Source organism: Lithobates pipiens, unplaced genomic scaffold (assembly GCF_037356315.1).
Source record: "Lithobates pipiens isolate NorthernLeopardFrog02 unplaced genomic scaffold, aLitPip1_a1.2 Scaffold_16, whole genome shotgun sequence".
NCBI classification, from domain to species: Eukaryota; Metazoa; Chordata; class Amphibia; order Anura; family Ranidae; genus Lithobates; species Lithobates pipiens.
The window spans coordinates 218,892,265-218,917,662 of record NW_027507748.1 but is presented as its reverse complement, the minus strand read 5'-3'; the positions used below and the strand labels follow the sequence as shown (position 1 = coordinate 218,917,662).

Sequence of the window (25,398 nt, the reverse complement as noted above, 5' to 3'; positions counted from 1 at the left end):
GGGCACATAATGGGGCACAGTGGGGCACATAGGACATCAGGGCAGGGGGCACATTACAGCATGGGGCACATCGGGGCACATAATGGGGCACATAGCACACCAGGGCACATAGCACATAAGGGCATGGGGCACATCAGGCCACATGGCACATCAGGGTATGGGGGAAACGTTGGCACATTATGGCACATCAGTGCACATTATGGCACATTATGGGGCACATAGCACATCAGGGCACATAGCACATAAGGGTGCGGGGCACATCAGGCCACATGGCACATCAGGGCACATCAGGGCATGGGGCACATCAGGGAAAATTATGGCACATTATGAGGCACATAGCACATCAGGGCATATTATGGGGCACATAGCACATCAGGGCACATAGCACATTAGGGCACAGGGCACATTGGGGCATGGGGCACATCGGCCACATGGCACATCAGGGCATGGGGAAACGTTGTCACATGGGGGCACATTATGGCACATCAGGGCATATTATGGGTCACATAGCACATCAGGGCACATTATGGCACATCAGGGCACATTATGGGGCACATAGCACATCAGGGCACATAGCACATAAGGGCACGGGGCACATCAGGGCACATGGCATATCAGGGCATGGGGCACATCAGGGCACATTATGGGGCACAGTGGGGCACATAGGACAGCAGGGAAGGGGGCACATTACGGCATGGGGCACATAATGGGGCACATTGGGGCACATAGGACATCAGGGCAGGGGGCACATTACGGCATGGGGCACATCAGGGCACATAATGGGGCACAGTGGGGCACATAGGACATCAGGGCAGGGGGCACATTACGGCATGGGGCACATAATGGGGCACAGTGGGGCACATAGGACATCAGGGCAGGGGGCACATTACGGCATGGGGCACATCAGGGCACATAATGGGGCACAGTGGGGCACATAGGACATCAGGGCAGGGGGCACATTACGGCATGGGGCACATAATGGGACACAGTGGGGCACATAGGACATCAGGGCAGGGGGCACATTACGGCATGGGGCACATCAGGGCACATAATGGGGCACAGTGGGGCACATAGGACACCAGGGCAGGGGGCACATTACTGCATGGGGCACATAGGAAATCAGGGCAGGGGGGCACATTAGGGCATGGGGCACATAGCACACCAGGGGGCACATTATAAGGCACATCGTCATCTTACTAGGCAGTATGCAGAGTAGCACAGGAAGCGTTGGCTGTAGTAAGTTCTCCCTCACTTCACACAGTGCTGTTCCCTCCCCGGCGGCCCCTCATCTTTTCTCGTCTATCCCCATTGGCTAGTGACATCATCTGGGATAGACCATAGACGAGAAGAGAGGGGGGCCGCCGGAGAGCGAACAGTGCTGTGTGAAGTGAGGGAGAGCTTACTACAGCCAAACGCTTCCTGCGCTACTCTGCATACAGCTCATTCAGGCGGCTCTAGTCCTGCAAAGGGAATGGCGTTCCCGCTGTGAAAATAGTGCAGGGACGCCGTTCCCATGCGTTCCCGCAGGACTCGAGACCTGCTTCCATCTCTAATTTCTAGGTCTTTATCCACTATGCTAAAATTGGGATTGGAATAACCCCCACAATCCAATCATTTGGAAAATTCCTACTATATTGCAGCTTACTAATCCTTAAATGTGGTGGTTGTGTTCCTTTGAACTCTACTCTATGTTATCTTATCAGTACATGTACACAGGGGCGTTTATAGTAATTTCCAGGCTTTTTTTGGAAATGGGTTCACAAGCTGAGTTTAGAGGCATTTCAAGCGACAAACACTTCTAAGCGCGTTTTTCATTTTTGGCTATTTTAAAAAGTATTTTAAAAAGTATTTAAAAAAAATAAATAATTTCTAAACGCAAACGCATCTAAACAAGGCATGTAAGCGCGGCAAAACTGACGTATAAAACATGGGTTACTATCTGTCAAGTTAAATTGTTCAGGTGAGGTTGTAAAAACGTCCCGTGTACATGAATCGTGTACACACGATCAGATTTTTGGCCAACAAAGCATCAGACTTTTGTCCGAAGGGCGTGTGCCGTGAACTTGTCTTATTTACAAATGGTACCCAATTGTCGGCCAACAAACACAAACGTAGTGACGTACTACCTTCTGCTAATGTCGTGTTTGGTGAGCATTGATTCCGAGCATGCGTTTGTACTTTGGACTTTTGTGTGATGGACTTGTGTACAGACGATACGAAAATATGAGAACAGACCGTTGTCCGCCGAAAATTTACTAGCCTGCCATCCAACATTTGTTGGCGGAAACTTGGACAACAATTGTCTGATGGAGCGTACTAACGGTCGGATTTTAGGCTAACGGTCAGATTTTAGGCAAACAGTCTGTCATCACACAATTCCCTGCCGAAAATCCAATCATGTGTACGAGGCTTAAGAGTGTCTTCACTCGATGGAGGAGCAATGGAGACACCCATGGACAGCAGCATTATCGGCATGGGGAGCAAGTAGTGTTAGGTGCACTAGCAGATTTATATGGTCTTGGCTAAAAAGGTTAAGGTGGTTCTAAAGTCTAAATGTTTGGGGTTTTTTTTGCCTTAATGCCTTCTCTGCATTAAAGTGATTGTAAATTTAGAAGGTTTTTTTATCTTAATGCATTCTATGTGTGAAGCAGCCCCCCTAATACTTCCCTGAGGTCCATCTAGATCCAGCGATGTTGAACAAGAGACTCGGCTGTCCGTGACTACCCTCCTCATTGGCTGAGACAGCAGCGTGGTGCCATTGGCTCCCGTTGCTGTAAATCAAAGTCAGTGAGCCATTGAGGAGAGCAAAGGGGTGGATCGCGGTTCCGTGTCTGAATGGAGCTGCGGCTCAGCTTGGGTGCCCCCGAAGCTGCTTGCTGTGGGGGCACTCAACAGGGGATAGGGGCCAGGAGCACCGAAGAAGGACCCAAGAAGAGGAGGAACTGGGCTGCTCTGTCCAAAACCACTGCACAGAGTAGGTAAGTATAACATGTTTGTTATTTTTAATAAAAAACAAGACTTTAGTATCACTTTAAAAAAAGCCCCATTACCTGTCATACTCCTCTTAACTGTCTCCATGTCACCACTCCAGCCCTGTCTCCAGTTCCAGCGCTGCTTCCCCCACCTCCTGCTTTGACAGAAGAAACGAAGGGCAGTGGAGCCATGGGCTCCTCCTGCTGTCAGTCAAACTTTTGTGATGAGGGAGCGGGGGCATGGCTTTCCGGCGCTGTGTGTGTCTATGGACACTCATAGCCCAGCTTGTGAGCACATACCCATAGGTGCATTCTTTTCATGCTTTAAAAAAAAAACTAAACAGTAAAGTTAGCCAAATTTATTTGTATAATGTGAAAGATGATGTTAAGCAGAGTAAATAGATGCCTAACATGTCATGCTTTGAAATTGCGCACACTCGTGGAATGGCAACAAACTATGGTACATAAAAATCTCTATAGGCGACGCCTTAAAAAAAATTACAGTTACCAGGTTAGTGTTAGAGAGGAGGTCTTTTAGTAGAATTATTGCTTTCACTATGACGATCGTGGTGATACCTTGCATGTGTGAGTTGAACACCGTTTACATATGCAGGTGCAACTTACGTATGCTTTTTCTTTGAGGCGTGAGCATGTGTGGACTATTTTTTTCCTTATTTATTTTATTTTATTTATTAAAATTGTCCCTTTAAATAAAATAAAAATCTGATCACTTTTATTGCTCTCACAAGAAATGTAAACATCCCTTGTGACAGTAATAGGCGGTGACAGGTACTCTTTATGGAGGGATCGAGGGTCTAAAAGACCCCAAATCCCTCCTTTGCACTTAAGGGTATTCAGATCGCCAAAACCAGTGATTCTGAATACTGTAATTTCTTTTGAATCAGCGACATTGGCAGCCGAGTAAACCAGAAGTGACGCTGTGATGTCACTCTCAGGATTTTAAATCAGAGACCCGATCAGAGCCGAATCCTGCTTTGTTCGGGGTCTCAGGCCCAGTGGCTCGGGTCTCCCGGTGGGACGGGAGGCCTGGGAAGAGCGGCGGGAGGGGGGGGACTTTTAGCCGCATTGGTTGTTATCACTAAAAAGCCAACCGCTGGCTATAAAAAACAGTACTGGTATAACGGTATCTGGTTCTAAAAAAAATTACCCCGTTATAACTCCGTCAAGCCATGAATGCATATTTGCATACGGTCGTGGTGAAGAGGTTAAAGAGCAATATGTGCACTGTCTGGCAAACAAACAACTGACTCTCTGAGGTAAGGCAAATTCACTTGAATGAAAGTTAAATTTTTTCCTCTATAGAAAAGCGAGTTAAAGTAGAGCTAAAGGCAAAACCTTTTCCTGATGCCAACATGGCAGCGTACTTGTAATAGAGCTGTGATACCTCAACGAGTGTAGACCCGGGTGCCTTGTCAACAGTGGACTTTGGAGGAGGAATTATTCAATCTTCTGTCCCATCCTAACTAAAAAATGTATTTGCCAAGCAAAACCCACCCAGTCAGCTAGTTATTTATCACAGGTATGCTGCCATGTTGGTGTCATGAAAACATAAAATTGCAAATACTTTCCACAATTCCTGACACCAAAACCATGGTAGCATACTGCCCACCCTGTCCATTTCGGTATGTAGCTAATTACAAAGATTGAGAGAGGGGTCTAACTACTTATTTTATATGCTATTCACTGGTCCAGAGGTGGATCTCTATCACAGGTATGCTGCCATGGTTTGGCATCAGGAAAGAAAAATTACGGTAAATATTACACAGTGAGGGAGGATTAAAACATCAGTCTACCTTTTTTGCCACCCGTGTTCCATAGAGGAGATTACCATTCACTTCCTGTGAAATGAGAGGAAGTCCCTCCAAAGTGAGGGAGACCGGAGTGTCACCAAGGTCACTAGAACTAGTGTCCCCTTTGGATAATATCCCTTCTTTTCTCTATCACTATTCTGGGGGCACCCCAAAATAAGGGATTTTAATATACTTTCACTTTCAATGATAATGGTAAATAGGACAAATAGAGAAAGTGAATCTCCCTAACAAGGCCACAGACAAGAATAAAAACTGACAGGTGTTTTAATCCCTCTCTACTCTATTTAAAACCCAAAAATGGTTCATCTTTAGTTACACTCTAACGATTCCATTGTTCAAGCATGTAAACATAGTGGTTCCTTTATTCCATCAGTTGTTTCCAATGCACTCTGCCCTTCCTCAAAACAACTCTATAACTGCTATACAAATTTTGACTTTTTTTAACGTCAGTAGCCAAGCCCTCCTCTCATATCTCCTTCCGCCCACTCTGCAGGACTAATTGACACGTGCCTTGTGTCTCTGGCAGGTATGATTGGAAGGAAAAGTGGGGCAACCGTTTTGGGTGTAATTGGGTCTCAGAGGACAGACTTGAGTTTTTGTTCACAGATTGTTCAACGCTGAGTTGTTTATAAACTGGCAGCAGTTTCTATAAAATTTCATGAAGTAAAACAATGCTTTATGCTTTTGCATTACATGCAATCATCGACCAAATCACAATGTAGAGAACACAGGAGGTCCCAGTAGCAGTTGACTTAAAAGAGGCCTCACTGCCTCTTATTATATTTGATGAGACATCTGTTCATGAATGGCCACCCATAGGCTAGGTTTACACATGTCCGCCTGCGGTTTGCAGTCTGGAGTCTGGTGAGGTTTTGTTCACTGGTTCAAGTGTGAATTGTAACTTGAAATCGCACCTAAACCAGACCCAAAAATGCTCAGGACCTTTTTCAGAAATGGACCATGGCCACCCTGGACATGTGCAAAGAGAGAAGGAGGGGTTTTTAGGGACTTTCAGGAAATCATGGCCTGGTAAGGTCACACATTTCCATCCCTAGGGACTTTTATTGAAACCATGGCCCGGTAAGGTCATACATTTCCATCCCAATGTAAATGATGAAGGGAGGGGGCTTTTTCAGCCCCCAAAAAAAGGGGGGGGGTGGGACTTTATATGAAGCACGTGACTGCAAAAAAGTAAATAGGTGATCATAAGGGAATTTTATTAGCGTGATCCTAAAGCATACAAATGATAAACACAATTTACATATAATTATGCATAAAATACAAAAATGAGTCATAGGATAGGTAGACATACATCGTAATATTCATATCAATTGTAAAATGATAAACAATAATAACAAGAGATAATAATGGGTAGAGCAATCAAACACTTAATAAAATTCCCTAGTTCACCAACAATCCGAATGGAACACAGCAATAATTAAACAGTATAACCTGCAGGACCTAAGGCCTCATTTAGACCTGTGAGGATGAGTAATAAATCATATTGTAGAAAATGTGAAAGGAACACGGCAGATGTTAGCTCTACGCGTTTCGTGGCTTCCATGCCACTCGTCAGGAGCAAGGCACATGTAATATCGATAACTGTAAAGATATGAGTATGAGCAAGAGCGGAATGAACAAGAGCATGTATAATCAAGGATGAGGTATAAAAACCCCTATAACTACGGTATGTAATTATACTCACTAGAGTTCTATATAATGGTGGTGTAGTGGTGGGGGACCATAAACCATCAGGGGTACCCCCAACCAGGAGCCGCGGCAGGGGGCCCCACAGAGACGAAACGGGCGCCAAACAAGGCTGGCGCGAGAATCGAGGTATATCTAAAAGAAAAGTGGGGTGATGATTAATTCATCAACCTATAATAGTGGTACAAAGGGGTGAAATTAAAAAGCTGAAAAACCGGTTCAGGTAAAACCATCAGTGAAGGTAAGAGGCAAGATTGCCACTGGGTGAAAAGTGAAAAGGAAAGGGGGATTAAGCGTCCCATAAGTAAGGAGTGGAGTGTTAGGAAGTGAAGATAAAGGACATAGAGCCTAAGCTAAAAGGGGGTGGACAAGGGGTGACCAGACAACACAGAAGGTTGTCAGTAAAGAAAAAGAGGTAGGAACCGATTAAAACTGTGAAAATAAAAAAGGCAGTGAGGGGAGTGAAGAGTTTACCTGACAAGATTTTAAATCCCAGGGAAGGAGAATATAAAAACCCAAGTGTAGTGGTGTCCGGTGTGGGGAATTCCTCGAGTGCCCTAACCGCCCAGAGAGACACCCATATAACGCCAACGCGGAACCGCCCACCAACGTCACGCCGTGTGGCGAGAGGGGAAGAGCGTCGCAAGCATGGCCGGAAATATACGACCAAACGGCACGCTACTGACTCCCCTCAAGCCCACGAGTCTGGAAAACAAACATCAGTGCGCAACACCCCCGTCAAGGGGACGTCGCACGCATAGCGTAGGTGCGTGACGTTGACGCTCAAGGGTGGAGTATCCACCCACCCCAAGGAACAGAGGTGGGAGGAGACCCAAAATGCACGTCACAGCTCCCGGACAGGGAGAAAAAAACCCGACGGCAAAACAGTCCCACCAGCCAACCAACATCGGTAGCAGAACACCTAGCTAGTTCAGATGATAATGAACATATAAAAATAAATAAGGATATGAAGTAATAAAAAAATTAGTTAAAAAGTTTGAGATAATTGAAGGATATAGACCATAAGTAATTATAAGAACAGGGGAGGATACACAATAGGTCATAGGAGCAGGAGAAGTAATCAAGTTAAACCAATAGAGCAACGACACATGCTTCCATCCCTAATGTATATGCAAAGAGAGAAGGAGGGGTTTTTAGGGACTTTCAGGAAATCATGGCCTGGTAAGGTCACACATTTCCATCCCTAGGGACTTTTATTGAAACCATGGCCCGGTAAGGTCATACATTTCCATCCCAATGTAAATGATGAAGGGAGGGGGCTTTTTCAGCCCCCAAAAAAGGGGGGGGGGTGGGACTTTATATGAAGCACGTGACTGCAAAAAAGTAAATAGGTGATCATAAGGGAATTTTATTAGCGTGATCCTAAAGCATACAAATGATAAACACAATTTACATATAATTATGCATAAAATACAAAAATGAGTCATAGGATAGGTAGACATACATCGTAATATTCATATCAATTGTAAAATGATAAACAATAATAACAAGAGATAATAATGGGTAGAGCAATCAAACACTCAATAAAATTCCCTAGTTCACCAACAATCCGAATGGAACACAGCAATAATTAAACAGTATAACCTGCAGGACCTAAGGCCTCATTTAGACCTGTGAGGATGAGTAATAAATCATATTGTAGAAAATGTGAAAGGAACACGGCAGATGTTAGCTCTACGCGTTTCGTGGCTTCCATGCCACTCGTCAGGAGCAAGGCACATGTAATATCGATAACTGTAAAGATATGAGTATGAGCAAGAGCGGAATGAACAAGAGCATGTATAATCAAGGATGAGGTATAAAAACCCCTATAACTACGGTATGTAATTATACTCACTAGAGTTCTATATAATGGTGGTGTAGTGGTGGGGGACCATAAACCATCAGGGGTACCCCCAACCAGGAGCCGCGGCAGGGGGCCCCACAGAGACGAAACGGGCGCCAAACAAGGCTGGCGCGAGAATCGAGGTATATCTAAAAGAAAAGTGGGGTGATGATTAATTCATCAACCTATAATAGTGGTACAAAGGGGTGAAATTAAAAAGCTGAAAAACCGGTTCAGGTAAAACCATCAGTGAAGGTAAGAGGCAAGATTGCCACTGGGTGAAAAGTGAAAAGGAAAGGGGGATTAAGCGTCCCATAAGTAAGGAGTGGAGTGTTAGGAAGTGAAGATAAAGGACATAGAGCCTAAGCTAAAAGGGGGTGGACAAGGGGTGACCAGACAACACAGAAGGTTGTCAGTAAAGAAAAAGAGGTAGGAACCGATTAAAACTGTGAAAATAAAAAAGGCAGTGAGGGGAGTGAAGAGTTTACCTGACAAGATTTTAAATCCCAGGGAAGGAGAATATAAAAACCCAAGTGTAGTGGTGTCCGGTGTGGGGAATTCCTCGAGTGCCCTAACCGCCCAGAGAGACACCCATATAACGCCAACGCGGAACCGCCCACCAACGTCACGCCGTGTGGCGAGAGGGGAAGAGCGTCGCAAGCATGGCCGGAAATATACGACCAAACGGCACGCTACTGACTCCCCTCAAGCCCACGAGTCTGGAAAACAAACATCAGTGCGCAACACCCCCGTCAAGGGGACGTCGCACGCACAGCGTAGGTGCGTGACGTTGACGCTCAAGGGTGGAGTATCCACCCACCCCAAGGAACAGAGGTGGGAGGAGACCCAAAATGCACGTCACAGCTCCCGGACAGGGAGAAAAAAACCCGACGGCAAAACAGTCCCACCAGCCAACCAACATCGGTAGCAGAACACCTAGCTAGTTCAGATGATAATGAACATATAAAGATAAATAAGGATATGAAGTAATAAAAAAATTAGTTAAAAAGTTTGAGATAATTGAAGGATATAGACCATAAGTAATTATAAGAACAGGGGAGGATACACAATAGGTCATAGGAGCAAAGGACCCCTTTTTTGGGGGCTGAAAAAGCCCCCTCCCTTCACCCTGGACATGTGTCGACCGGCTCAATTGAAAGACGGTCTGATTCGCATGGTATGCAAATCAGATGCGGTTAAAAAAGCATCTGATTCGTATATATATATATGAACCGAGCCTAAAGCCTCATACACAGGATCCGATTGTTGGCCGAGCGTCTGATTTTTGTCCAAAGGGCATGTGCCAGGAACTTGTCTTGCATACTAACGGTACACAATTGTCGGGCCAAAAAACACAAACGTAGTGATGTACTAAGAGAAATTTCAGCTCTTGAGTGCTACCCTTTGGGCACATTGATTCCGAGCATGTGTGTTTGTACTTTCAACTTTTGTGTGACGGACTTGTGTATTGAACATAGGAAAATCTGACAACAGACCATTGTCAGGAGAAAATTTTATAGCTTGCCATCCAACATTTGTTGGCCGAAAGCTTGACAAAAATTGTCTGAAGGAGTGTGCTAATGGTAAGACCACGACATGACCACGAAAGATTGAGCAAAAAGAGTTAGAGATCCCATAATATTAAAACTTGTTGTGCAGCTTAGGTTTATTATTGGTGATCAAAAGAATACCAAAACATCAATTAAAAAATCTTGGAATATATCCTTCATATTGTTTTTTTTCTGTCTCTTTATAGTGTCTGCAGTTTGTAATCCAACTTGCGCTAGTGATGAGATTTGTAATGCCAGTGGTAATACTTGTTCGTGTAATTCAACTGCCTACCCAAGTTCAGGTATAGTATGCAATAATATCTTATCTCCTTCCCGACGCCTCTCTGTGGCCTTTTAAATGGGTCTTAACGCCTGAAGGCAGGACAGATTTTCTGATCACCTGATCACTATGATTGGCTATCACAGTGGTCACATGACAGGAGCTTGTTCTGATTGCTCTATAAACAGAGACTGGTAGCCCTCTTTGAAGCAATGAGCACTCTCTCAGCATAAAAACATTGGTCCTCATGGAGGCATATGTGCAGCATGTAGGCATTAAGGCCCACCCATCCTCCTGTCAAACATTTGAGTTACGTGGTCAGAAAGAGCTTAAAGAGTAACTCCACTTTTGCTTAGAAAAAAACATTCCCTTTTACGTGATCTTTGTACATTGCAAGGATTTTTAAAAAAGGATTAAAAAAAAAAATGGTTTCAGATTCCTACCTTTTGTTAGTCTGTAAAAATAGCTGTTTGTTTGTCTGTCTCTATGTGTGGAATCAATCTGTATTGGAGTGATTTTATAACTGCCAATCAGCTGCTGCACCTGTAGAGCTCTAATGAGGAAAGTGGCAGGTTATGCATCCCTTTAGACATCATTTCCCTTTTGGAGCATCTCAGCAAAAATGTTATTTTTTATTGCAGGGGATGCTCAAAATCAGATTTGTATTTTAGTGCAGACTTCTGGGAAAAACAGTAAGCCAATCACACACACAGAAAATTACATAGGGGGGGGGGGGGGCGTTCTGTACACCATCTGTGTACAGATCGCCTCCATGTAGCCATATTGCATTGCATTTTACAGAAAAGCGCTGCAGTATGGAAAGGAAAGGTAATTTTTAATAACATTAGAATATGAATTGTGTCATAACTGTATATGCAATTTTTTTTTTTATGTGCTATTTTTTCCCCACAAAAGTGCAAAAGTGGAGTACCCTTTAAGGGTGTGTGTGGTGAGCAGGGGCGTTAGTACCAGTCAAAGTCTACTGCACTACACAGCCCTGTCTATCCAACACTGTGTACTTTCTTAGAGGACCATCATGTGGTGATTTTATCTGTGTGCTTCTGCTTTTTTATTGATCAGTTACAGATTTTTGTAAATTCGGTATTGTTTAACTACAGTGTTGTTTTTAAAGAGATCCTAGAGAGTAAAAGGCTGACCATACATTATACAATTTTCTTGTGCAATTTTTCTTTAACATTACCAAAGCCATATAATATGAGGTCAAGCTTAAACACTTTCAATTTGTATGCAATAATGCCTTTGCACTACATAGCTGAAGGTAAATCTAAATTAAATAAGAAGGTAGAATAATGTATGGACAGCTTAAGGCCTAGCTAATCTTTCTGGCAGGATCACAAGAATGACTAAAGAACACCATAATGTATCCCATTTTAACTTTTTTTTCAATCAAAATGAAGCTTACTATGATGCAGAGAGCATTTATAAAAAAAGAGATGTCCACCTCTCTTTCTAAAGGGGCAGTTCACACTATAACAAACTAGTTTTTGTGCATTCTGGTTTTGATAGCCCGTTCATTTTAATGTCCTGCCAAATGCATGGGAATGCCCAAAAAATAGTGCAGGCAACACATTTTTACTAAGTACGTTGTCTAGAATATTGTTATAATGTATCCAAAATTCAACTATTCATGTTCAGTGATTTCCTGTACTATCCAAGCACAGACCAGTGCTGAGCTCTCCAACTCCATGCCTAATAGGTTGCACTCTGTGTCCGAGATAACTAAAAGGTTATTATTGTTACTGTGAATTACTCTGTAATTGCCGTAGAAATTTTAAAGATAAAAGTAATTTATAAAGTGTTTCAACCTGCTCTACATCACTATGATCTTGTCTTACGCATAGCAGGTTTACTTCAAGAGAAGACGGCATTTTTCAAGTTAGGACACTTTTGAACTTCCCTTTTTATTTATTTTTTATTTTTTTTGTAAGACAAAAAGTTCCCATCTTGCATTGCCTTAAGGCATTTCTGATGTGATTACAGAGTTATTCAAAGGGTTTTTAAAAATGAATTTCTTTTATCTCTCATGCTTATAAATAGCTTCTTTAAAGGAATTGCACTGGCAAAAGATGAATCATTCTTATAAAACTGCTCATTATTTATACTGTTTTCAGTAGCCTAAATTGAGCTATTAAAAAAAAAAAAAAAAAGAAAGAAAGAAAAATTCAGCACAAGGGGCATTACTTACTATCCGTGTGATGTGTCCCCTGTGCCTTGTTTTGTAAAAAAACGTTCTCCTCCGCTCCCTGCTTCCCCTACCTGCTGCTGTAATCTTCCAGTGCAGGGGTTCATAGAGCCAAGGGACTCATCAAGAATGTTAACTACCTTTAGTCCTAAATGGCTCTACACTTTGTTACAGCAGAAGATGTCCATCGGCCGGCCGCTCTGTCTGGTCCCGGGTCCTTTTTATTTCCCCCTTCCTTACTTCCTTATTTTTTTTCCCTCTCTCCCTTTCCATTTCTCCTTCTTTCTTCTTTTATCTTTTCCTCTATCATTTTCTCATGACTACACCTACAAAAAATACAGAAAATCTAGCAAACCTCAGACTCATATAAGAGACTAAGACCCCTTTCACACTGGGGCGTTTTTCAGGCGTTTTAGCGTTAAAAAAGCGCATGTAAAGCGCTTGAAAGAAGCCTTATCTGCAATCCCAATGTGAAAGCCCGAGTGCTTTCAAACTGAGATCCCTTTCACACTGGGGTGTTTTTCAGGCGCTTTAGCTTTAAAAAAAAAAGCGCCTGTAAAGCCCCTGAAAGAAGCCGCAACTGCAATCCCAATGTAAAAGCCCTAGTGCTTTCACACTGAGGCGCCGCACTGGCAGGGCATCAAAAAAAGTCCTGCAAGCAGCTTCTTTGCAGTGCTTTTGGAGCGGTGAATACACCGCTCCTAAAGCGCTCCTTCCCATTGAAATCAATGGGAAGTGCCTGCAAAACGCCAGAAAATCGATTTTGGCAGCATCGCTTTGTGGGCGCTTTTAACCCTTTATTTGGCCACTAGCAGGGGTTAAAAGTGCCCCAATAGCGCTCGAAAAAACGCTGGTAATGCGCTGCTAGTTTATGCAGCGCTTTACAAGCGTTTTTTCGGGCACTGATATTGTGAAAGTGCTCTTAAAGCACTTGGGCTTTCACATTGCGGGGTCTAAGGCTGGATTCACACCTATGCAGTTTTAGTGCTTTTTGCATTTTGCAGATTTGCACTACAAAAAGTGTTCTATAGAAAACCATGTTAAATGGACTGTAGTGCAAATCTGCAAAATGCACTAAAACTGCATAGGTGTGAATCCAGCCTGATGGAATATGCCTTCTGTGAGATGAAAGACTGACGATTCACACTTTACCTACTGTAATGTAATGCATGTTAACCAAAAGGGTAAAAAAAATAGCAAATAAAGAAAAAATAATATAGCCTATACAATTGCGACACAAGTCACATTGTAATTGAATGTTATTAAAATGTGCCTTTCCTTTCCAATCTGCAGCTCTTGTCATTTTCTGAAAAATGCAATTGCTACCTGGAAGAGTTCTGTACACAGAGTACACATAATTTTCTGCTTGTGTGATTGGCTCACTGGTTTTCCTAGAAGTTTTCACTAAGATATAAGTCAGATTTCAGGCATCCCCTGCAACGAAATTTTAATTTTTGGTGAGATACTCCCAATAGGAAATCACATTTAAAGGGATGCAGGCCCGGCAGATTTCCTCATTAGTGCCCTGCAGGTGCACAGCTGATTGATAGTTATGAGACCACTCCCATTAGCTTCACTTTTCCACATGGATACAGACTAACATTAGACATGGACGCCGTAAAAAAATGAGTTTTGTTTCGTTCTGTTCCGGTTTTGTATTAAAAAAAAAATTGTATTTCGTAATTCGTGTCCGAAATTCAATTCGAATTCGTACGAAATACGAATTTTCGCTAGATTCGTAAATTTTTCGATCAAATAATGAAAGTTCGTTATGATCAATTTATCATTATGAGGGGCTCCCACCATCCCTGTGTTGTGCTGACTTCCTGGGTTTTTAACTTTTAGATTTGTTAACTTTTCGTAACAATTACGAATTTTCGTTATGAGGAATTTATCATTATGAGGGGTTCCCACCATCCCTGTTCTGTGCTGACTTCCTGGGTTTTTAACTTTTAGGTTTGTTAACTTTTTGTAACAATTATGAATTTTCGTTATGAGGAATTTATCATTATGAGGGGCTCCCACCATCCCTGTGCTGTGCTGACTTCCTGGGAGTTTTAACTTTTAGGTTCGTTAGCTTTTCGTAGCAATTACAAATTTTCATTATGAATTTGGATCCGAAATTCGTACACGAAATTTCGTATTTTTTGTACAGAATTCGTATGCGTGAAAATTCGTATTTCAGATTCGTACGAATGTACGGATTTCTGGAAATTCGTATGAATTTTCGATTCATACAAAGCAAATCGCACATGTCTAACAAACACACAGGGATTTCTTCATAATTACAAAAGGTAGGAATCTGCAACAATCTTTGTTAAAATCCTTGCAATGCACATAGATCACCCAGGAGGGAATGTTTTTTTTCTCAACAAAAGTGGAGTTACTCTTTAAGTTTAATTGGTTGACTACGCCTTTATATACCGACACTATTTGTCTTATGCAATGTAATTTGTCACCATGTCAGTTCCTGATGTACACCAATAAAAAAAATTGCCAACTATGCCCACCCTCCATTTATAGAAGCTGAGCTATCACTTATAGGAAAGAAAAATAGCCTATGAAAGGAGGAGGTGGCCCTTTCATTCATCTGTCCGTGCTTCATTCATATATTGGGTCTCGTTCTTGGAAGCTATAGTACAGCTTCTATAAATGGAGGAGAGGGAGGAAAGGGTAGGCATAGACAACATTCTTGATGAGTACTTGCCACAGCTTCCTCAGCTCTTTTAACCCCTGCTGTACCACAAGTTTACAGTGGTGGGGTTGGGGAGGAGGGTAATCAGAGGAGGAAGTTTTAAGCCCCATACACACTATCAGATTTTCTGCAGATTTTTGTCTTCAGATTTACCAAAACCATGTAGTGCAAGGGCCTGCCTGATTGCATACAAATTGAAACTCCTAAGGTTTGACCTCATATTATATGGTTTAGGTAAATTTGAAGGAAAAAATCAGCATAAAATCTGATAGTGTATATGGGGCTTTATAGTACACCAGGAGAAAGCAGCACAAGGGACACATTACCACTGATAGTAAGTAATGTTCCTTGTGTTGATTTTTATTTATTTTTTTAAACTAAAAAGGCTTTAAGAAATTCTCAGAAGTATGCCAACTATAAGGTGACATACAGAGACAGGCATAGTGCCTGTCTCTGTGCACTATGTAGCAGAGCAGTATATTACCACCTGTCACTGGTTGTCAAGGACTCCTAGCAACACTGACAGTGCGCAGCGTCTAATTGGTAAACTGAGGGAATAGTCCCAAATGAGGTTTGCTCTCTCCTTGTGATCGACAGAAGGCAGTAGAGACACTCTTTCTTAATTCCCCACACAGTGTTGTGTGTGAAAAAAGTGATCCCAGCAGAGGCGTGTGATTTTGCACACCACAAGCCATCTGCCTACTGCATTATGTAGGAGATTTAAAAGCTGTCATATTTCAAGCATGTTATCATCCTTATGTACAAAGATAACAATTTTTGCACCAACGCATAGTAAAAAAAAAGATGCATGCACAAATATAGGGACATTTTTTTTTTTTTACAAATATGTTATCATCATTGTCATATTTAAAATTCCTTTTTTTTTTCCTGTCTTGTTAGGTGGTCTTCCAGCTCCAACAATTAACTGCAATGGAGGAAATTTAAATATATATGTATCAAAGTGTTGGCTGGAAGCAAATGGTTACAACACATCTGTTATCACTCTGCAAAACACTTCATGTTTGGCTACCAGGGAGATTGTGAATAACACTGCCCAGATGGTTTTTCACAACTCACTAGCAAATAATGTTTGCAACAACAGCGTTACTGTAAGTTTGAGCCACACAATTTGGTGGTTTATTATAGAAGATCCTACATACAAGTGAAGTTTAAACTGACACATTAAACCTTAGTAAACTGTATTATTACAGTACATTCAGGCCTCCCGAAAGTAGGGTTGTCACCTGTCCAGGACAGTCTGGGTTTTGAATCATGTGTCCGTGTTTCAGTCCACCTGAAACACAGACACATTATTCAGACAGGAATGTTGCTCAGAACCGGGCTTGACAGGAGGGTGAGGGGGCATTATGTGTGTCGCATTACTATTCTCTTTGGAGTGCCCAAAGGTGTCCCAGGTCTGTTACAATCCTATAGTGTATACTAAAACAGAAAAATTTACTGTGCGCCTCTAAAGTGTTTGAGTTTGGCTTGAAGAAGAAGTGGCAACCGTACCCGAAAATGACTGTTGCTTGGCTGCATCTGACATTTTCTTGAGAGTTGCAGACCCAAAACAAGTGCAGCCTTTATAGTAATTCATAGTTAGTAAGGTTAAATAAAGACACCAGTCCATCTAGTTCAACCTGAGTGAGTGTCTACAATTGTCCCTATCCCTGTACATTGCATGCTCACATCAGTTCCTACCCTCAAGAGGCCCACAATCCAAGGTCCCCATTCATATACTAGGGCCAATTTTGGACAGAAGCCAATTAACCTACTTGCTTGTGGGAGGAAACCCATGCAGGCACAGGGAGAACATGCAAACTCCAGGCAGGTAATGTCATGGTTGGGATTTGAACCAGCTACCCTTGTCTCTCCTAGGTTAGAGTGCTAACCACTACACCACTGTGCTGCCCTAATTCAGCCTTGATGAGTTAGAACCCCTGCCAACACCAGGTATTTCTTGAAGAGACCCTGTCCCCAGACCACTAATCTCAACAACAATCTTCCTATAAGGTTCAGATGTGCATTTAACATATTTTAGTCATGCTTTCCTATAAAATTCCCTCTTGTGCAGGCATCCAAATGCCCTTAGACTGCTGCTGGGTGCTACCATGTTATTATTATTTCAGAACTAGCATTGATGTGCATACTAAATATTACTGGAGATCATATGTCCATATGGTAATATATGTCAATATAGGTGTACACTGATCTTCCCAAACTAGGAAGAACCCAGATGCGACATGTAAAACTTCACTTCAGGGTTTTGCTGTCACTTTTCCCAGTCACTGTGGCCAGGAAAAAAGCTAATTTGTACCGCATTAGCTTCAAAGGAGGACAGGTGAGACATCAGTTATATAAGAAAGTAGGGTGAATGGCGCTACTTTCTTATATCATTTTTACATCTGCAGTCCTCGGGGGGGGGGGGTTATAGATTTAAGGGAGGCAGCAACCGGCTCATATAATCTAAGCGCCGCCTTGTACAACATAATTTCTCAGGTGAGACATCAGGGTCCTCATTATGATGTCACATTATGGAGAACTTGTCACAAAAATGTATAACATAGGGGACTTTTTGTCCTCTGCATAATTACATCCAATCCCTTAACCCCCCCCCCACCAAGAAATTAGCGTGAGCACATATAAACGCATACACATATAAACACATGCGACGGGCTACCTACATGCGAAAACATCAATTCCGCTATACATGTAACAATTTTTATCCCATTATTCACGGTTAACTCTAAAGCGGATGACCTGTAGGGGCTTTTTAAAGTGTCGCCCATGGAAACTTTAGGGTACAGCATATATATATATATATATATATATATAGATAGATAGATAGATAGATAGATAGATAGATAGATAGATAGATAGATAGATAGATAGATATATATATATATATATATATATATATATATATATAGGTGATTTAATGGGACTTTCAGGGTGCCTGGTAAATAAAGTAAACTAAAGATACATCAAAGAATATAAAAAAGATATAAAAATTTATTAAACAGAAACAACAGAGGTTTTTGTTAAAAACAGTGATATTGGCTATACAGACATTGAGCAGACATGAGTACACATCTAATGAACAGATGAATTGAGTATTTCAGCAATAGGATCCCGACATGTTTCGCCCGTTAGGGCTTCCTCAGTATCAGCAATGAGGTACTCACCGAGGCCAAGATGCAGAGAGCGGTGGCTGTTGCGACTCAGCGCACACCACCCCTGGAGGTGATACAGGGAATGGGTTGCACCAAGAGGCACAAGCCTCCAGCGGGATACCTGACTTGAGTGAAGGTCTGGAGTAAGGCTTGTGCAGGATGGACCGGACCAGAAGGTAAGCAGCCAGCAGGTCTGTAAAACAAGTAAAGAAAGTGCAGAAACAGGCCGAGGGTCAAACACCAGTAATCAGTCCTGGAGCCAGCAAGGCTGAGTGCAGAGGATAATCCGGAGGCAGGCCGAGGGTCAAACACAGGTGATCAGTCCTGGAGCCAGCAAGGCTAAGTGCAGCAGACAGAGAATAATCCAGAGGCAGGCCGAGGGTCAAACACAAGTATCCGTCCAGTGCGCAGCAAGGTTAAGAGTAGGAAGTCCGTTTAAACAAGCCAGGGGTCAGGTCAGGAGAGAATCAGCAAAGTCTTCAGGCAATCCGGGTCAAAGCAGGAAGTGTCAAACAGGAAGCAGGAAGCGGCAAAACAGGAACAGGAAGCAGGGAAACACAGGTGAGCTGAGACAAACCAGCAACTTGTCTGTGTGCTAAGGATCCTTTTATAGGCTGGTCAGGGAGTTCACGTTATGCGTGTGCTTGAGCGCACTCGCGCACGCCTCTCAGTAGGGCTGCGAATGTGCGTGCGCCGGAGCGCCGATCCATGGCAAATTTGTGTGCGTCTATGCGCAGGTAGGTGGTGAGTTTGATTCAAATTACTTCCCTGATACTCAGGGGATGTTTGTTGAGAGACAAAGAGAGATGTGTCACTGCATAAGACAAGATACAATTAAGAAAGTGAAAAACAATACGTTAGAGTACAGAGAAGTATGCCATTGACCGTCCATGGCCAATGTTCATTAGCCACCCACCAACCAGTGTTTACCTGCGCACTGATGTTGAGCCAGCATTAGAAAAACGGACACTGAGCTGCACACAAAGAGCTGGCCAGGAGGAGCCCCAGGACAGGGCCTGAGGGCCAAAACCTTTTTGCTGACACTGTCACCTATCCACATCAATTACTTTAGGGTACAGCAGTTTGTCACTGCTTTACTAGGCACAACCTGATTTTTTATATTTTAGCAGAATTGGATAATATATTGCATTTGTGTGCCCTATAATTAGCTTTATTAAAATTTTTACTGAAATTCTGTTCTTGATAAACCATTGCGCTAATAATGCGTGACATAAAAAATTGGATCTACCACTATTTTATTCTCCAGGGTGTGTCCTTTCAGAAAACATATATTATTTTAATCTTCCATTCTAAAATGATTTTATTTTACACGTGTGCAAAAAAAAATGCAAAAATGGCTCTGGTAACAAGAGGGATTAATACAGTTTCCCTGCCTGCCCTTATTTTAGAAGTACCAGCTGGTGCTAGGGTCTCTTTATTGCAGATACAAGGTGCAAGGGCTCTAAAAAAATCCAAGTTTGATAATGAAGCGAAGAAAATACCCGCCCCGGCTGGAGATGAAGAGGGCCGAATGAAGCCTTTTTCCAAGTTCTCATCGATGTAGGCTTTGAGAGCCTTTAGCTCAGTCTCGGATAGAGGGAATATGCGCCCGAACGGAATTTCAGATCCAGGTAACAATTCGATGGGGCAGTCATAAGACCGATGAGGTGGTAGACAATCGGCCTTCTTCTTATCAAAAACATCCTTAAACTCGAGGTATACTGGAGGGACATGCTGAAGACTGTCGGATGCAGGAACGACTGCCATACAGGTAGCTGGAACTGGAGGAAAACAGTGTTGAGAACAGTAAGAGGATGTAAAAGAGACCTTCTTTTTGCTCCAGTTAACGTGGGGGTCGTGGGCCTGCAACCAAGGGAGTCCTAAAATAATAGGGAACATGGGAGAAGAAATCAAATCAAAGCGTAGGAGCTCCTTGTGGCCTGAGTCCGTGATGGTGAGAATCGGCTGGGTCTCTTGTGTAACTGGTCCGGAGCGAGGTAAAGACCCATCAGCCAAGTGGACAAGAAGATTTTGTTTTTTGTCTTGGAGAGGAAGGTGAAGTTTTTGAGCCACAGAGATGTCCAGGAAACAACTGCACGCTCCGGAGTCAATTACGGCCGGTAGTTGAATCCTCTCTTCCGCCAGCTGCAGAGAAACAGAAAGAGTAACATAAGACTGGGTGAGGTTTGTGGCTTGATAGTTCATAACAAATTGCGGAGGTGGCTTACAAGGTCTCACTGGGCAGTTGCGAAGGTAATGGCCAACCCCTCCGCAGTACAGACATAGGTTGGCCTGTCGTCTTCGTTGCCTTTCATCTGGGGTGAGACGAGGGCGAACAAGTCCTAGCTGCATGGGTTCCCCTTCCGTGGCCATGGGGCCAGCAGGGACTGGAATTGGAGGGTAAGGAGTGGTCGACTTGGGGAGCATCCAGCTGGGCCGAGGGGTCTGAAGGCGCTCAGAGCGACGCTCCCGCATGCGCCTGTCCAACTTGGTGGCTAATTGAATCAGGTCCTCCAAGGAGGCGGGGGTCTCCACTCTAGCTAATTCGTCCTTCAAAGTTTCGGAAAGGCCTTGTCGGTATTGGTACCTGAGGGCGGCCTCATTCCAGCCGGTGTCAGCTGACCACTTACGGAACTCGACGGTATAGTCCTCCACTGGTCTCTTTCCTTGTGTTAAGGTGTGCAGAGTGGCTTCAGCTGTAGCAGTACGTTGTGGGTCATCATATAACTGACCCATAGAGTTAAAGAAGGTTTCCACTGAGTTCAGGAGAGGACTTCTTTGTTCCATAAGGCTATGTGCCCATGCCTGGGGTTCTTCAGATAGTAAGGAGATGATAAATCCAACTTTCACTATTTCAGAAGAAAAAGTCCTTGGTTGCAGGGCCAGATATAAGGAGCAGGCATTTTTAAATGCCCTGAATTTTTTTTCGGTCGCCCGAAAATCGCTCAGGCATAGGTACCCTTGGTTCAGGAGTCGCCATCACCAGGGCAGGCGGTGAATGGGCCTGTGGTAGGGAGGCCCCACCAGGGGGCGCTGGTGCTGCGTTAACTGGTGAAGGTGTTCCTGCTAATTGCTGAAGACGGCTGTCGATTTGGGTGTACCCATCTTGCAATTTCTGCACAGCGTCTGCAAGGGCTGTAACTTGCTGGCACAACATCTCCAAAGGTGAACCCGCTCTGTTGGCCTCTGTCATGGCTGGTTTGTACTATCAGCAATGAGGTACTCACCGAGGCCAAGATGCAGAGAGCCGTGGCTGTTGCGACTCAGCGCACACCACCCCTGGAGGTGATACAGGGAATGGGTTGCACCAAGAGGCACAAGCCTCCAGCGGGATACCTGACTTGAGTGAAGGTCTGGAGTAAGGCTTGTGCAGGATGGACCGGACCAGAAGGTAAGCAGCCAGCAGGTCTGTAAAACAAGTAAAGAAAGTGCAGAAACAGGCCGAGGGTCAAACACCAGTAATCAGTCCTGGAGCCAGCAAGGCTGAGTGCAGAGGATAATCCGGAGGCAGGCCGAGGGTCAAACACAGGTGATCAGTCCTGGAGCCAGCAAGGCTAAGTGCAGCAGACAGAGAATAATCCAGAGGCAGGCCGAGGGTCAAACACAAGTATCCGTCCAGTGCGCAGCAAGGTTAAGAGTAGGAAGTCCGTTTAAACAAGCCAGGGGTCAGGTCAGGAGAGAATCAGCAAAGTCTTCAGGCAATCCGGGTCAAAGCAGGAAGTGTCAAACAGGAAGCAGGAAGCGGCAAAACAGGAACAGGAAGCAGGGAAACACAGGTGAGCTGAGACAAACCAGCAACTTGTCTGTGTGCTAAGGATCCTTTTATAGGCTGGTCAGGGAGTTCACGTTATGCGTGTGCTTGAGCGCACTCGCGCACGCCTCTCAGTAGGGCTGCGAATGTGCGTGCGCCGGAGCGCCGATCCATGGCAAATTTGTGTGCGTCTATGCGCAGGTAGGTGGTGAGTTTGATTCAAATTACTTCCCTGATACTCAGGGGATGTTTGTTGAGAGACAAAGAGAGATGTGTCACTGCATAAGACAAGATACAATTAAGAAAGTGAAAAACAATACGTTAGAGTACAGAGAAGTATGCCATTGACCGTCCATGGCCAATGTTCATTAGCCACCCACCAACCAGTGTTTACCTGCGCACTGATGTTGAGCCAGCATTAGAAAAACGGACACTGAGCTGCACACAAAGAGCTGGCCAGGAGGAGCCCCAGGACAGGGCCTGAGGGCCAAAACCTTTTTGCTGACACTGTCACCTATCCACATCAATTACTTTAGGGTACAGCAGTTTGTCACTGCTTTACTAGGCACAACCTGATTTTTTATATTTTAGCAGAATTGGATAATATATTGCATTTGTGTGCCCTATAATTAGCTTTATTAAAATTTTTACTGAAATTCTGTTCTTGATAAACCATTGCGCTAATAATGCGTGACATAAAAAATTGGATCTACCACTATTTTATTCTCCAGGGTGTGTCCTTTCAGAAAACATATATTATTTTAATCTTCCATTCTAAAATGATTTTATTTTACACGTGTGCAAAAAAAAATGCAAAAATGGCTCTGGTAACAAGAGGGATTAATACAGTTTCCCTGCCTGCCCTTATTTTAGAAGTACCAGCTGGTGCTAGGGTCTCTTTAATTGCAGATACAAGGTGCAAGGGCTCTAAAAAAATCCAAGTTTGATAATGAAGCGAAGAAAATACCCGCCCCGGCTGGAGATGAAGAGGGCCGAATGAAGCCTTTTTCCAAGTTCTCATCGATGTAGGCTTTGAGAGCCTTTAGCTCAGTCTCGGATAGAGGGAATATGCGCCCGAACGGAATTTCAGATCCAGGTAACAATTCGATGGGGCAGTCATAAGACCGATGAGGTGGTAGACAATCGGCCTTCTTCTTATCAAAAACATCCTTAAACTCGAGGTATACTGGAGGGACATGCTGAAGACTGTCGGATGCAGGAACGACTGCCATACAGGTAGCTGGAACTGGAGGAAAACAGTGTTGAGAACAGTAAGAGGATGTAAAAGAGACCTTCTTTTTGCTCCAGTTAACGTGGGGGTCGTGGGCCTGCAACCAAGGGAGTCCTAAAATAATAGGGAACATGGGAGAAGAAATCAAATCAAAGCGTAGGAGCTCCTTGTGGCCTGAGTCCGTGATGGTGAGAATCGGCTGGGTCTCTTGTGTAACTGGTCCGGAGCGAGGTAAAGACCCATCAGCCAAGTGGACAAGAAGATTTTGTTTTTTGTCTTGGAGAGGAAGGTGAAGTTTTTGAGCCACAGAGATGTCCAGGAAACAACTGCACGCTCCGGAGTCAATTACGGCCGGTAGTTGAATCCTCTCTTCCGCCAGCTGCAGAGAAACAGAAAGAGTAACATAAGACTGGGTGAGGTTTGTGGCTTGATAGTTCATAACAAATTGCGGAGGTGGCTTACAAGGTCTCACTGGGCAGTTGCGAAGGTAATGGCCAACCCCTCCGCAGTACAGACATAGGTTGGCCTGTCGTCTTCGTTGCCTTTCATCTGGGGTGAGACGAGGGCGAACAAGTCCTAGCTGCATGGGTTCCCCTTCCGTGGCCATGGGGCCAGCAGGGACTGGAATTGGAGGGTAAGGAGTGGTCGACTTGGGGAGCATCCAGCTGGGCCGAGGGGTCTGAAGGCGCTCAGAGCGACGCTCCCGCATGCGCCTGTCCAACTTGGTGGCTAATTGAATCAGGTCCTCCAAAGAGGCGGGGGTCTCCACTCTAGCTAATTCGTCCTTCAAAGTTTCGGAAAGGCCTTGTCGGTATTGGTACCTGAGGGCGGCCTCATTCCAGCCGGTGTCAGCTGACCACTTACGGAACTCGACGGTATAGTCCTCCACTGGTCTCTTTCCTTGTGTTAAGGTGTGCAGAGTGGCTTCAGCTGTAGCAGTACGTTGTGGGTCATCATATAACTGACCCATAGAGTTAAAGAAGGTTTCCACTGAGTTCAGGAGAGGACTTCTTTGTTCCATAAGGCTATGTGCCCATGCCTGGGGTTCTTCAGATAGTAAGGAGATGATAAATCCAACTTTCACTATTTCAGAAGAAAAAGTCCTTGGTTGCAGGGCCAGATATAAGGAGCAGGCATTTTTAAATGCCCTGAATTTTTTTTCGGTCGCCCGAAAATCGCTCAGGCATAGGTACCCTTGGTTCAGGAGTCGCCATCACCAGGGCAGGCGGTGAATGGGCCTGTGGTAGGGAGGCCCCGCCAGGGGGCGCTGGTGCTGCGTTAACTGGTGAAGGTGTTCCTGCTAATTGCTGAAGACGGCTGTCGATTTGGGTGTACCCATCTTGCAATTTCTGCACAGCGTCTGCAAGGGCTGTAACTTGCTGGCACAACATCTCCAAAGGTGAACCCGCTCTGTTGGCCTCTGTCATGGCTGGTTTGTACTATCAGCAATGAGGTACTCACCGAGGCCAAGATGCAGAGAGCGGTGGCTGTTGCGACTCAGCGCACACCACCCCTGGAGGTGATACAGGGAATGGGTTGCACCAAGAGGCACAAGCCTCCAGCGGGATACCTGACTTGAGTGAAGGTCTGGAGTAAGGCTTGTGCAGGATGGACCGGACCAGAAGGTAAGCAGCCAGCAGGTCTGTAAAACAAGTAAAGAAAGTGCAGAAACAGGCCGAGGGTCAAACACCAGTAATCAGTCCTGGAGCCAGCAAGGCTGAGTGCAGAGGATAATCCGGAGGCAGGCCGAGGGTCAAACACAGGTGATCAGTCCTGGAGCCAGCAAGGCTAAGTGCAGCAGACAGAGAATAATCCAGAGGCAGGCCGAGGGTCAAACACAAGTATCCGTCCAGTGCGCAGCAAGGTTAAGAGTAGGAAGTCCGTTTAAACAAGCCAGGGGTCAGGTCAGGAGAGAATCAGCAAAGTCTTCAGGCAATCCGGGTCAAAGCAGGAAGTGTCAAACAGGAAGCAGGAAGCGGCAAAACAGGAACAGGAAGCAGGGAAACACAGGTGAGCTGAGACAAACCAGCAACTTGTCTGTGTGCTAAGGATCCTTTTATAGGCTGGTCAGGGAGTTCACGTTATGCGTGTGCTTGAGCGCACTCGCGCACGCCTCTCAGTAGGGCTGCGAATGTGCGTGCGCCGGAGCGCCGATCCA

The 25,398-nt window shown here is 44.3% G+C and overlaps 1 protein-coding gene and 1 long non-coding RNA gene across 2 annotated transcripts in view; one reads left to right on the top strand and one right to left on the bottom strand.

Moving 5' to 3' along the window:
- The window catches only part of LOC143984303 (pancreatic secretory granule membrane major glycoprotein GP2-like), a 72,993-nt gene that overhangs the window by 12,074 nt on the left and 35,521 nt on the right, over positions 1 to 25,398 (top strand). Inside the window, exons 3-4 of the mRNA XM_077484551.1 lie at positions 10,114 to 10,209; positions 15,986 to 16,194. Of these exons, the coding sequence (XP_077340677.1) occupies positions 10,114 to 10,209; positions 15,986 to 16,194 (305 nt within the window). The remainder of the gene's footprint in view (positions 1 to 10,113; positions 10,210 to 15,985; positions 16,195 to 25,398) is intronic.
- LOC143984302 (uncharacterized) lies at positions 6,214 to 9,102 on the bottom strand. The gene is made up of 3 exons (XR_013274783.1): positions 8,370 to 9,102; positions 6,510 to 8,266; positions 6,214 to 6,406 (listed from the first exon to the last, which is right to left on the bottom strand). It is a non-coding gene; the product is annotated as an uncharacterized LOC143984302 (long non-coding RNA).